The sequence below is a fragment of the Peromyscus leucopus genome, chromosome 8b (genome assembly GCF_004664715.2).
Source record: "Peromyscus leucopus breed LL Stock chromosome 8b, UCI_PerLeu_2.1, whole genome shotgun sequence".
In the NCBI taxonomy this organism is placed as follows: domain Eukaryota; kingdom Metazoa; phylum Chordata; class Mammalia; order Rodentia; family Cricetidae; genus Peromyscus; species Peromyscus leucopus.
Genome location: NC_051086.1, coordinates 83,944,730 through 83,959,469, shown reverse-complemented (window position 1 = coordinate 83,959,469; position 14,740 = coordinate 83,944,730). Strand labels below are relative to the sequence as shown.

Genomic DNA, 14,740 nt, shown 5'->3' with positions numbered 1-14,740 from the left:
TAATCTTCATAGACTATGATTTTGCAGGTTAATCTGCATCACTTAGATATTAGATAGCTATGTATCCAACTCCATATTAACAGGTACTGGGTCTCCTGGCTACACAAATAAGCAAACTAAGAGTAGGACACATGTCAGCTTTTAGCACTAAACTTTAATTTGGTTCTAAAAAGAACATAAATAAAAGTAAATAAGTTAGGCATGCTTATAACCTGTTTATAATACTAACCATTTGATTTTTTTAAAAATCACACATATATAGTATGTGGAAATAAAATAATATTAAAGTCACACTTTAAAATTAAAACCAACTGTCTATCAACTGAGTGGTCAGATGGAAGCCACTAGGGTGAAATTGGAGAGACAGAGCTCACTTGAGTGACCAAACTCAGCACATGGAAAACTAGATTCACTCCAAAGACAAGTTTAGAATTATTACTGGACAGTGACTCCCAATATGATAGCTCTACCTATGGAATATAAATATTCTTTGTGGAATGTTTATGGCTAGAACAACTGACTAGAAAGGTGCTTGAGTTTACAGGACAGGAGAGGAAGCACTTTTTAAACTCTTCTATATATTTTGGTTAATAATCAATATTTAAATTGGTTTCAATAGTAAAATCCCCATCTCCTATTTTGAGACAGTCTGTTTATGGGCCATGTTAACTGAGACAGTTATATAGTTATGTGAATCCACCCATCAGAGGCTCAAGTATTAACATAAAATTCAGAAAAGAATTTTAAGGTGACTTATGGTTATTTAACTTCATGGTAAATGTTTTGGTTTGGTTCTGTCTTGTGCCAGGGATCAAGCACTCCACCTCTAAGCCAGATCCCTGGCTGCAAAGGTAAATTTGAATGTGAACAAAGCAAAATCTTCACACATGTGAGCCACATTTTCTCCAATCCCTGAGATTTTTGTGTCAACTGCCATAAACGGCACCACAAATCATACTTCATTTAAAAACCTGAAGGAAAAACAAATGAAAAGATGAGTAAAAGGGATTGCCCGTGTGTCTGCATGGCTTCAGATGTGAAGAAAACACTACCATGAAAACCCACACCGTCACGGAATCTGCCTGGTTTCAGGTCCCAGCTCCACCACTCCCCGCTGGTGGGTGAGTTCTTTAACTTCTGTCTGCTCCAGTGTCCTTGCTGCAGAGCAAGGGTGGCACTGCCAGCTCTCCACAGGATGAGCACAATAGACACACATTGTAAGCACACATCAGCTCAGGAGTAGTGTCGTGTGAACTGCCATTTCTCCCTTGGGAGCTCGGATAAAAGTCCAGGTGAAAACCCATCTTACATTTCAACCTAGAGCCCCAGAGCTCGGGGGTATCGCTTGCAAAGTTCTCTGGTAGGCTGAAAAAACATCAGGCTGAGTTCAGCCTCTAAGTAAGAAAGGAATGGCCAATGATAACAAACAGAAAAATCTAACTAAATGAACAGGCAGTTTCTAAAATGATGCTGCCTGTTTTAAATGTGTAAATGTTCTAACCATATTTCCCATGTTAATGTGTAGAGCATATCTAGTATAACTGAGTGTCTCATATGTAGACCTAATTTCCATGCACCAAGAGCCCTGAACTTCTAAAGGGACTGAGTAATCAGTTCCTAGGCTTCCTTTGAGAGAGCCAGGAACAGTGTGAAGGCCTCATCTTTATAAAGGCAAGGGCCTGTGCAACTTCAATACAATGTATCTTTCACAAGAAGCTACAATGCCCAATCTCCCTTCCCCACCCCCCCACTCTAACATTTTCCTGAAACATGTACAAGACACAATAAGAACAAAAAGAAGACACACAAGGAAACAATGTATCCTTGCAAAGAGCCACTGTGTGCAGAGTGAGCAGGCACCAATAGCCCCATAAACAGCTCTCCCATCTTCTCTAGGATTTGGTTGGGACTGGTAACATCTTACATAAAGCCTCCCATTCTGGTCTGTTTTACTTTTAGAACACACAAGTTACAGTCACCTACCATGCTTCCTGCTACTATTTCCTCACCTTAGAATATCTGCCTCCTCATCCCATGGCAAGGAAATTCCATGCACCCTCTAAGCCCGAATCTAAAGCTGTCATCTAGTATGTTCAGTGTGTGCAACCTTCCCACAAGCTGCCACGGTTCTTACTTCATTCAGACTAGAATATCATATGTGCATGCTAGAGGCAAAGTCATGATTAGATGCTCTCATGGAGTGCTTCTTGGGCTCCACTCTTAAGTTCCTGATACCAAGCTTATTGTCCTGCGCGCTGAATTGCTGGAATGGAACAGATGCAATGGCAGTCCATGCATCCAAAGTATACTCCTGCTATAGTGGCTCTTGATCCTTCAACACCTCCACAATCAAGTGTGGTCAACGAGTGACAAAAACTTCAAGAAACGGGGTCTTGTGAGGAGCAGCGCAATCCATAGCTCAATAATACAGTGTATGGACCCGGGTGTGAGTCTCGGCTCTACCACATTCAAACTGTGAACATGAACCAGTGTCTAGCCTTCTCTCTCCTGAGGAGTATCTGTAAATGGGGGAAACCCAGCTTACCTCTTCGGAATTACTGAGGCCAACTAATGATCAAATTAAGTCAAGAGCAGTACCTAACAGTGGATACCACATGAGGAGAGAGGGGAGGCAGTGGTTGTCAGCGTGCTTACAAGAAAATCCCCACCCTGCTGACCATGTAAGTACCACGCATGGGTGATGAGATACATCTTAACAGTCATGGTTGGGACTGGGGTACAACTCAGTGGCGGAACATTTGCGAAACACACTCAAGAAAAGTTTGCTCATCAGACCTAAACAAGTCTGTAAGATTCCTTCATGCCCTTTATTCACTTCATTGGTGACTTCCCAGTCCCTTATTAGAGTTACCTCAGACAAGACAGATGGACCCTGCATTCCTTAAGATCCCCAAAATAGAAATGTATAGATATGGGGTAGAGCAAAGACAGCCAGGCAAGGAGGCATGAACGATGAACTGTCCTTACACTAATCTTACTTTGTGGACTTGCTCCTAAATAATTCCAGTTTTGAGGTGACAATTAATCAAGTCATTCCCCTCCGTTCTGGTCTTCACAAAAATCTATTTCCACAAGCCATTTTCCCCTTTGTATAATTTAATAGAGAGGTTTTTTTTTTTTTTTTAGTTTGGTTTTAGCAATTTCCACTCAATCTGACTGTTAATGCTATGTTCCTACCAAGATGTTTATGGCTTCAGTTAACGCCTACCATGAGTTTCACGACTTGGTGGAAAAACAAGATTTGAAATGAAGGGTTTGCTATGGAAAGTCTGAGAAACTCGGTGAGTCTGGTCCCAGAGAAGTGGCTCAGGGTTTCCCTGACCGGCCTCATTCTTTCCTCTCCGGCACAGAATCCTGACTGCAGCAGTACCAAAAGGAAACAGTTTCCAGTGGGCTGGGAGGATGGTCCTGCAAAACTGTTACAATCTGAATCCAGGCCCCACCCCTAGGCTGCAGCGGGTCTCAACTCTCTCCCTCCGCAGAGGAGACTCTGGGGTGCTTTTAGAACAAAAATCACATAAAATGAGAAAACCCTGATAGTGTACAGCAACTACTAACGGCTAGCCTTTTCTTCTTTCTGTGGGAATAAAATCTGTAAAGCTATTGCAATTCAATTACAGATAGTTCATGCCACTGTTCCCATCCCCTTTCTCACCTTGAGGCTCAAAAAGCCTTTCAAGTTCAGGAAGTTTAAAAATAACAGAATCGATAGGGTTGGGCCTGACCAATGTGGGGTCAGCTATTAGCGATCTCAAAGTAAGGCAGAATACAGAAGTGATGGGGCCAAATGTACCCTGAAGAATGGCCTCAATTTTTCACCCTGGATCCAACACATCTTGCCTTCCTTATACAGCCAGCCCAGAAGAAGTTCTTGTTTTATTTGTGGCAGTGAGATTTATTCCTGGTGCCTGCATACTTTTCATAAGAAAGAAGAAACGGAAGTTTCATTCCCCCTCTACCAATTTATTAGCGTCAGTACTACACAACTCGTTATAGAAGCAAACTTGAATTTTCTGCTCTGTTTTCCAAAGCTGCTGAAAGTGTTTTTTGTAAGTCCTCTGAAGATCTACTCTACTTGACATAACTTTGGATAAGAAACCAGCTTTAAAAAAAAAAATAAGAAAGCTGACACTCGGCCCCAAGTTGCTCTCTTTCAGGTTATGAGCATTCGTATCATAACCACTCTAATATTTATATAATCACACACCCAACAAATATTTGTGTAGTGTCTGTGGAGTGCCAGGCATTGCAGTCAACACTGGAGACACAGAAGAAGTCTTGATCTTGCACTCTGCCAGCAGAGGAAAAAGAAAAGCCGAGACAAGCTCCAGGATCGGGCATAAAGATTCAGAACATCGGGAAGCTTGGGACAGGCCTGAGCTATACTGAAGCTAAGACTTACAAGTCACACGGGTGTCATCTGGTCTACTGCAACTTAGGATGGCCAGAGGACCAGAGAAAGGAAGCATTCCTATCTGGAGGAGGAAAACCTCCATTGGAAAGTCAAAGGAAACAGGGAAGGGCCTTTGGACACCCTGCTGGGGGCCGAACTACACCCTGGGGCAGCTCAGAAATGAATGCTGTTCTGAAACCAGGATGACCCTGTAAAAGGAAAGCAGGTGCGCAAACAATGGGCTGCTGTGTCTAAAACCTTAAATTTGGGGCATAGTCTCTGGGAGGGTGAAATGCCATCAGAGGGTATGAAATCAAGACACCATAAAATGAAAGAAAGGAGAGTCTAGTAGTCAAAGTCCTCTAAAAGCAAACAGCTGTTAAGGTCCCAGAGCAGGATAAGCACTCTACACACTACATCTCTGCCTTCCAGGTGGGGAGGAAGCCTGCTAATAAAATAACAGAGCGATTTCACTCCCCAAGTAAAAGAGAGCCACTCCCCAAGCCGTGTAACAGAAATCAGCCCCAGATGGGAATATCTGACAGCACTTCAGACCTGGCATTCCTATTTACAACAAATAGTATGCATCTTAATGAGGCAGGGGTGGGGTCGGTTGAGAAAAGCCTGAGTGGTACCTGCCTGCCCTCACCTGCCTAGCTCTTCTGAGTTTTACAGGCCACGTGGCCTTTGACACTGACACAGTACTTCACTTCGTACATTGTAACAAACCTTCCAGAGTTTCAAGTTGAACCTGCTATTTCCTGAATCAAATTTGCAATTCGACTTAACACCAAGAGTTCATCTATAGGGAACTGGAGAGATGCTTCACGTGGGTGAAGTTGTTTGCCACACAATCGCGAAGACCTGAGTTCAAATCCCCTGAGCCCAGGTAGAAAGCCTGAAGCAGTTCGATGCATATATGTAATCCCAGTGCTCCTACATGGAAATGGGAGGTTAGAGACAGGAGACTCTCCAGTAGCTCATAAACCAACTCCCCTGCCATAGCACAGTGGAAGAAAGCAAGAGACTCTGTCTCAGCCAGGTGGAGACAAGGATGACTTGTGAGGTTCATCCTCCTGTCTCCACCCACAGGCTATGGCATGGGCACACCTCCATTCACAAACAAATGTGTACACACAGATGCACATGCACAAAGAGTTTTTAAAAGACTTTAGCTAGAGTTGTCATTTGGGAGTGAGGAACCAGTCAGAAAGGGGATGTCAAGGGGTGAACTCCTGCTTTATAGGCAAATGATTACAGAAACCTCTGACACAACTGTGAACCCCATGGACAGCTGGAGCTCACTGGCAGTTTTAGGAGGTTGAGTTTTGTGCTACATGGAAAATGTGCACCCTTCAAGCCTTGGGCTGGGATTACAATTTAGTGCCCTAGATTCAATTCCAAGCACGGCAAAACAAACAAACAAACAAAATGAGGCAGTGATTCCAGCACATGAGAAGAAAAAAATATTCCATTCAAGTTGGCCAAGCTCACAATTCTGCCCAGCTTGGCTCTCGGCCCTCGTCTATCTCCTGGCACCTGGTAGCCACACTACTTGGCAGATGAGGACAACTGGACATCCTTTTTCTACAAAGCTGCCAACTCAATCCCCACTGTCCCATGTCTGTTTAAAGGCTAGTGTTTAAGCCCCATCACCACTTCAACGACGTACAGCAGCACATGCCTATAATGCCAGCACCTGGGAAACAAAGGCAAGAAGATCAGAAGTTCAAGCTTCACATCCTCAGCTACATTGCAAGTTCAAGGCCAGCCTGGGCTATATGAGACACTGTCTCAAAAAGGGTCAACCTCCATCAAGTGAGTCTCTCTATGGAATCCCTCAGCTTGTACAGCCCATGGCAAATAAATATTCTTTCTTTCCTATTTCCCCATCAAACACCAATTTTCACTTTTTTGAGGGAATGCAAAACCCATCCTGGTCAGGTATGTTAACAGGGATTCAAAATAAAATGTCACCAGCAAAGCAGAAGAAAAACTGACTTTTACTACTGAAAAGTTGGAGCTTCAGTGGAGCCACAGGTAAAAGGACAGGATATGATATGTATATCTCTGGCAAGAGAGTGGTTCAAGATTCCTAACCACTGAGCAGTGGTTAGGAATGCATATTCATTCCTACAGGGCTCTGAGAGTCCAGGGTTGGCCCTGCAGTGCTATGGGCTCCTACTGACTGCATAGTTGCATGCAGGGCTGACTTCTGATGCTGTCTTAGGGATATCGCAACCAAACAGCCTGAGCTGGAAATTCATTTTAATGTGTGATATTAACCAAAAGAGAGCATAGAAAAAGAAAAGGAGGGAAAATTCAGAGGCTAGCTAGATGTAACGAACTACGTGAGCCACTAACTGCCTGGCACTTCAAATAAGCAGGTCACGTTTACAGAGGCTGCTTCCACCACTGTAATTAGAGATGGGCAGGGCTGCTGCTAACTCTGAGAAGGAAAAAAAAATGACTTGGCTCGTTCCCATTTCCAGTAGTGAAAGTAGCAGATAGCCCCAGAGGACCAGACTCTGTGAGAGCGGTACCAAGGACCATTCTGTCCTAGACAACTGCTTTTGGAAGCAGCTGATGCAGGATAGAAATCCTCCCTGGAAACAGACCTCCCTGTCTAACAGACAAACTCAGTGTCATCAGTGCCTAGGCCATACAAATCTACTTCCTTTTCTCTTCCTTTCTCTGGAGAAAAAAAAAATGTGGGCGAGGATCGGCTACCTGCTAATGTTAGGGACAGAAATGAACACAGAGTCACCAGGTCAAAGAGCAGGAAACAGAAAGGAGTAAGCAGACACGGAAAAGGAGAGTGCAAGCCTCACGCTAACCTTTAAGAGCCACAAAAGGATAAGGCCGTCTTGATCCCTAATGAAGCCCTTAATGAAGCCATTTCATGGCTTCTGGGTCCACCATGAACTTCTTTTTCCTTCTCCCTAGTATTTAGGGCTCTTGGCTTTATCAGCGTCCAGAGAGTAAATTCCAAATAGGATCCTCCTGGGCTACCAACCCTGGTAATATCACTTTTCAGAGTTGTACATCCACAAAACAATATAAGTAAGAATGGTACATATCCACAGTGAGAACAACTCAACACTTTCTTTTGGAAGTTTCCCCGACTCCACTTACATCAAATCTTAGGTCAAGAAAATTAACTTCAGTGTTCCACGTGATGATAAAATCCTTTCTTAGTGACACAGGTTACAAACACGGTTTTTAGGGCTAAAATTCATTTCTTATTTTAGTCTTAGAATTCTTATTATTCACTAAGCAAAATCGTGAGAGCTTATTACTTGTGACTTGGATATGTGACTCTTGTTTGAAATATATGCAAAGAAAGAAGAGGAAGAGAGAGAGAGAGAGGAACTAGAGACAGAGAAGAGAGGGAGGGAGGAAGGATGGGAGGAAGGTGATGGAAGATGGGGGTGAAGGAAGAGGGTATACTTGCTACATGTAGCTTACCTACTGACCAAACCAACACACTGTTTCTGTAACAAGAAAATACTGTCATCTGGTAATCACAACCTAATATATCATGAACATAAAAAGTTTCAGGGCCAGGCATGGTGGCACATGCCTTTTATTCCAGGACTCAAGAGGCAGAAGCAGGCTGATCTCTGAGAGTTCAAGGCCAGCCTGGGCTACAGAGTGAGACCCTTTCTCAAAAAAAAAAAAAAAAAATTTTTTCCCCAAACTCCTGCTGCTAGTTGGAGGAAAGGGTTGTCCAATGTATAGATGAAGATGAGTTTATGTCCTGAAGAGGAATAACTTTCTAACAACCAGAATCAAAGAGAAAAGTTCAGAGAACATTAATATAAAATGTATTCTAAAATGGTGAGATGCTCAGAGGAGCACTGATTTTAAGGAGACATTAAAAGCAAGGCAGGCTGGATAAGTACTCCTGGGGGATTAAAAGCACTGTCCTGGGCATAGCATCTTCCTTAATTAAGTTACCACAATAAGATACAATATGGCCACAAGAAGTCAAGCACAGATGATACATACTAAACAAGATATAGTGAGCAGATAGCCCTTCTAAATACCTCCATCCTAGAAAAGGTTACTGTGAATTAAAATGTGTGTCTGCACTAGAGTAACATACTTAAAGCAATCGGAAGGCAAATTCTTCAAAGCAAAGAACTGGACACAGCCTATTTCTTCAATTCATTCTTCAATTCATAAATCCAGTATTATTATAAATCTAGTAAGGCAATTCACAGAAGAAATACAAATAGTTACTACACATTTGGAAAAGAAAAAGCATTTGACCTCACTAATAACTCAGGAGACAGAAGTTAAAAGTAAGGCCTTTTTCCCCTCTGACATTAGCAAAGATCAAGCTGAATTCTCTAGCATCCTCTCTACCCAGAGAGCACAGAGAAGGGCAAGCATGATGTACATTCATAGTGAACTGTACATTGGAGCCCTTTTGGACAGCAACTCTCCAGTACTCATTAAAATTGAAAATGCAAACAGCCACACTTCTGGGTATCTATTCTAGAAATACCTACCCTAGTTCCCAGAGATGCTCTCTGTCGTGGTGTCTACGAGAACTTAGTAGCAACTGAAATAGCCAGCAGTGGAGACAAGGATGAATAACATGCATGCAGCCACCGCACAGAATCAGGCAGAGCTGACAGTGGCATGGATGGCTACTTAGCAGCCGCTGAGGGAAAACGATGCACCTTCACAAGCAACATAAAAGTTCCATCTCTTTTACAACTACGTATGTGCAAACAGAGACTAAGTGGGTGTTTTTGAAAGACGTTATCCCTGGGAGAGGTGGAAAGAGAAAGGGGTGTGCTAATTCACTTTTGAAAAACTTTATGAGTGTACTTTAAAAAAAGAAATCATGTGAAAAGGGAGTTATGTGGGTGCAAGGCTATTAACCTGAGAATCCACAGGAAGCTCAGTATACGCTCTGCAGGACATCTCACAGAACTCCCCATGACCCTGCACCATGGCCACCCTGTGACTTCACCAACAAAACCTGCTCTGACAAGTGGGCTGGAAGAGACCCACTTGACTTTGAACCATTTTCATGGGAGAAAAGAAAGATATAGTTAGTTGTAAAACAACATACCTACTTTCCTCTGGACAAGTAATACTAGAGGAAATTCAGTTAATATTTTTCTTGTAAGTTTCCATAGGTGCTGGCCCAAACCAAAGCCACTATCAAAAGAGTAACAGACTGTGATCTCATTTGAATCTTTCAACTACCTGAAATAATACTCCAACCTAGACCCAAACCTAACCTATGAAGTTCAGGCCTGCAACTTTAAAAACCAAGGAATTCCTTTCATCTATTATAGAGGCCGATCCAACGTGCTTTCCTCTCTATTCTGTTTAAAAGGAATATCCGTTCATTTCCAAATGGAGCTCTCAAAATGACTCATTCAATCAGGGTTTTAAGCACATCATGGAATTAAGAAAGGTACAGTATTAATGATCATTATGCTATAAAATGTCCCCTCTCTAATATGTCTATTAGAAATAAGCTCATCAAATTGCAAGTTTACAAAAAGATAATCAACTTAGTAATATACCATCACTTGTAAAATAGAAAAGCACATACAGTGCCTTTCTCTAATGCACTTAATAAGAGACAGTCTTAGGACAATATTTTCCAGGCTAGAATGTACTTTCCACTGGCCCTAATAATAAACCTATACCCAGATGGGAAATGTAGCCCGAACTAAATAAACATGCTATAGACGATGAGCAGGCAAGCCAGAAGGTGAGCTGGGGAACCTGAAATGCCTTTGCAAGCTAAAAAGGAGTTATTTATCCAGTGCAACAGATAAGACTGAGAATATAAAAAAGTTAGATATTTGATGGCTGCACAATAATGGTGGCTTTGGTTTGGGTGAACACAAATGCAACTGCAGGTCAGAGAGGAAAGGCAGTGGGTCCTGCCCCAGGAGAGCATGCACACAGTCATATACTTTAGCTGAAGGAAAGGCACACCATACAGTGATACTAGAGCTGTCAGTCACTCTCACATCGCTGACATAATGTCAAAGTGTGCATACTATGTTCCTAGTGACAATAGGTGATCTACACAACTTTCTTGGAATGATGTATAGCCTAAAATTAATTGCCTTGAGAACCCAAGGCATAGGGGAGAAAAGATGAACAAAACAGAGAAAGAATGGGAAAGAAATGCCACATGAATATGAAGTGATTCCTTCCCCCCCCCCCCCAAACACCCACACAAAGACAGCAGTTTCTGACAAGAATGTTCTTTGGCAAAAAATAAAATTACAGGAAGGCTTTTTCTTTTTTTCTTTTTCAATGAGGAAAAAGGCCGTTCGATGTGCAGATTACTAGGTAATACCATGTGACATTTTTCTTAAAAGGACCATACTAACATCACTTGTATTTTGGAAAACACTATCTAAATAACATATCTTTCGGATCACAAAGAAACGGTACAGTTCCCGTGTGCAGTGCTCACTTCTGGATGAATGTGAAAATGAAGCCCCGAGGCGGCTTACCTTGGCACTGGAAGCCTTGTTTGCCAAACCCCCTGGAAAACAGAAAACAAGAACAGGTATCTTAGCATTGTTTTCATGGAGACCACATTGGAATGAGTTACATGAACAAGTATTCCACGGGGTTTAAAAGTCTACACTTGGAACCCAATGGCTTGATTAGAAAAATGTGCCCAAGTATCTAATTAGAGGAATGTGTACAATCATCTTTTTAAAATAAATACGTGAATCTGTCTATAAAGGATGGCTGAATTATTACCAAGCTTCTATCTAGTCTTTTCTCCTTTTGATTGATTCTTAAATTTCAAAACAAGAACATGACTTCATACTCAAAATTGTTGGCTACAATATTCAAATGACACAGCTGAGCTTGTGGTTTTAAATGGGGGGGGGTGGCTTAACTTTTATTCCTGAACAAAGTAATTTTTTTCTCCCTAAAGACAACTAAAAAGTAGCTTGTTAGAAGTTGGTTTCAAATAGTGTATATCTAGAAATTGCCAAACAGCACCACTGTTTACATTTAATTCTGGCTGGAGGAGCCCAATCTGATGAAGCATCGTTGCTATTGCTTGCATCTGAGATTATCTGTGATCTAATTTTCATTGAGAACCAATGGCATTCAAAGCACATGCTGAGACCACTTGGCTCTTACAAATCCTTCTAGAGAACTGACTCTGTAAGCAGAGAGCCCCGAGTGGATATTTGACTACAAATACTGTTCCAACAGAATGAACTGCATCAAAATGTTCTCAGAGGCAGCTCATAATCTCTTGCTTTGCATAGCATTTTAAATTTACAAAGCACTCCACATTCCTCTATAATTATCTAAGTCATCATCCCCCCCCAAAAAAAATAAATTCAAACATAGTTTTAAAATACTGAAATAAAATTGTAAGTTAAAGACTCATAGAAGCCATAATGAAGGAAATTGAGAGATTAAATCCATTGCAAGATGATCTTGGTGGGGGATTCCCTAACCGTCCAACAGACTGCTTTCAGATTAAGTAAAGCACTTGCTTGGGGGACTATTCAGAGTGGAAGGGAGCAGGGATCTTTACTTCCACAACACAGTGTGTCTGGTGACCTGAGAACCTCCCCATTTCACCAGGGACTGCTCCTCTAGGCAATGATAGTGGAGATTCATTAGTTAACTTGGCAATAATGTAAGTCCTTTTTCTAACTTATCTACTTCCGGTAGAAGTAATCAGCAGTCTGTCCCCTTTGAACAGTCTCAGGGTTAACACAGGAGGCCGAAAACTGCCAAATGTAATAAACCTCTCTTTGCGCTTAAGGAGCTTTATCTACAGTTACCCGCTCCTTGAGTTCGATTGCTTCAGATGCTAACGACACTCTGGAAACTGTAAAGTGGCTGTGTTGTTCGCCAATGTGCATTTTTGAATGATTTCTTAAAAGGAAGGAAAAATCAAGCATCTCGTTGGCGCCCTGGTGGTGGGGCTTCCCTCTTGATTCTTTTCCCTGAGTGGCATGGGTTCAGAGCCCCCCATCCTATCCACTCTGATACCCCAACATGTATCATGCCAGCCCGAGGACCAGTTGGTGTCTAGGTGCACGGTCACCCCTTGCAGCTCCCCCTCCAGGAGGGAGCTAAGGAGTCCCCGTCATAGCTCTTGCTTATAAGGAACGTCTTACTCCAAAAACATGAAGAAGTGTCAGGGTCCTAAGAGAAAACTGAAACTAATATTCAAAGTGGTGGGAGCGAGTACTGGGAGTTAGTTCCCTTAGTTCCAGATTGCTAAGCGCTGGGATTTTTTTTTTTTTTTTTTTGAGGGGAAGGGGTTTCATTGACAATTTAAAAATCAGATGAAAGCTATATTTCTCTCACCAGAAAAAAAAAAACCTCCACAAATCTGCATAAACACAATTTCGCCTCTTTTGTCAGTCTCCAGAGAGACCCCTGAACCCTTCCATCTATCCAGCCCCTCAGCTACCAACGGTCGGCGTTCACTGGAAATCACCTGAAACGCTGACACCTTTAGCCATTACAGTATTTTTCTTAAATAAGCCCTCTGTCCTCATCAACGGGGTTACAAGTCTAATCTCCTGTTGACAGGGTCTATTTTAAATGACTCCTTCTGCCCTCTGCCATTTGCCTGCTGGGCTAGCCCTCCTCCCTCACGGCAAGCTTTCAACAGTTTGCTGCTTCCCATCTCTCTCTCTCTCTCCCCATCCTCCCCCTTCTGGGCTCACCCAGAAAAGTCAAAGTCTCCGTGCCCAGTAGAAACAGCCTACAGTAGGCAGGGACCCAAGGTTCCAGTGGAGTCCCAGCCCGACGCGAGGCACAAACACTCCCCGGAACGCGCCCAGCCTGGCTCGCCAGCAACTTGGAGCGGCGCGCAGCGGCTCCCCGCTACTCCGGGGTGTGTTTCTCGCGCGTCTCGGGGCCACTCTGCCTCCAGCGTTCTCTCTTCCCGTTCCCTCCGCTCCCACCGGGCCGCACTGGCCGCTCCGCTTGGCTATGGGGAAGACCCGTGCGCCCCAGAAGAGGCGAGGGGACACCCCCCGCCCCGGCCATCCGTGTCACCCCCGTGCCGGGCCAAGCGTCCCTTCAGGGCAGGGCATGCGAGGCAGCGCCTGGCCACTTCCCGGGGAGTGTCCCGCGTGGGTGCGCGCGCCTGTCACTACAGGCGAGAGTTCGGACTCCGGCCGGGCACTCTTAACTTGTCGGAGAGGTCCTGTCCGTGAGAGTGTGGACGCGCCTGGGCTTGGAGGCGTCCGGGAGCCCCAGTCCCCGGGACCACAAGAACTGAGCCTCGGGCAAAGGTGGCTCCCTGGTGCACCCCCACCCCCCGGGGCTACCGCGCGCACCTACCAGATGAAGTCGGTGCAGTGGCTGCAGAAGGTGGGTTGCTTGAAGAAGCGGGCGATGAATTTGTGGTCCTTCACCTCGTGCACGTTCTTCTGCCTCAGCGCCCCTTTGCGGGCGAAGCGGTTGGCCACGTCCTGAGACGCCGTGGAGTCGTTGGCCGGGTAAACGTCAGCCATGGTCCCCCCCAACCACCTCTTGCCTCCGCCGGAGAGCAGCAGCCGGGGAGGGCCGGGGTGGGCGGGGGCGGCGGCCGAGGTGGCGGTGCAGAGGTGCGGTGGTGGCGGCGGTGGCCGGGGAGAGCCGGGCCGGCGCTGCGCTGCTTGGAGCTGGGAGCGGAGGCGCTCTCTCTGGCTCTCTCCGGCTCGCTCACTCGCTGGCTGGCCCCACGCTCACTGACAGCCCGGCGCCCGGCGCTCGCGCTTCCTACTCGCGGCGGCGGCAAGAGGCGGCCTGGAGCGGCGCCGCCCACTGCGCATGCCCGGAGAGCTAGCGTGTGTATGTGTGCACGCGCGCGCGCGCGGCTGGAGAAGGAGCGCGCGAGGCGGGGGCGCGCGAGGCGCGAGCCTGGGGCCTCTTCGCGGCGCTGGGCTGCGCTGCACGGAGCGGGACACGCGTACTCGGGGGTCCCTGTGAGCCCCGCGACTAGTCGAGGGCGGCGTTCCCGGGGAGGCCCTGGAGATGTCCAGCCCAGGAAGAAGCCGGGAGGGGCGGGTCCTACTCCTCCGCCGCCTGCTTCTTTTCCTCCCTTTTCCTCTGCTTCCTCCTCCCTCTTTTTTCTCCTCCTCTCCTTCCGCTCGTCGTGCCTGGCCTCCTCCTCTCCCCACCTTCCTCCTCCCACTCCCGCTTCCCTGTTCACACTTTGCTCTTTCTGGGATGGAAGTTCTGTCCAGGAGGAACCAGGCACGGGTCTCCCGACGCCACCCTCCTTAGCAGGTACATAGGTAATCTCTTCTCAAGTTACCTGGACCCACCGGCATTTCTGGGGTTTACCGGCGTTTT

General features: G+C 45.2%; 1 protein-coding gene across 1 annotated transcript in view; it reads right to left on the bottom strand.

The window, feature by feature from the left end:
- Nucleotides 1-14,219, bottom strand: part of Prkca (protein kinase C alpha) — a 403,981-nt gene extending 389,762 nt beyond the window's left edge. The window contains exons 1-2 of the mRNA XM_028865238.2: nt 13,745-14,219; nt 10,918-10,949 (exon numbers count right to left, since the gene is read on the bottom strand). Of these exons, the coding sequence (XP_028721071.1) occupies nt 10,918-10,949; nt 13,745-13,917 (205 nt within the window). The 5' untranslated portion in view covers nt 13,918-14,219. The remainder of the gene's footprint in view (nt 1-10,917; nt 10,950-13,744) is intronic.
- Nucleotides 14,220-14,740: the final 521 nt, after the last annotated feature.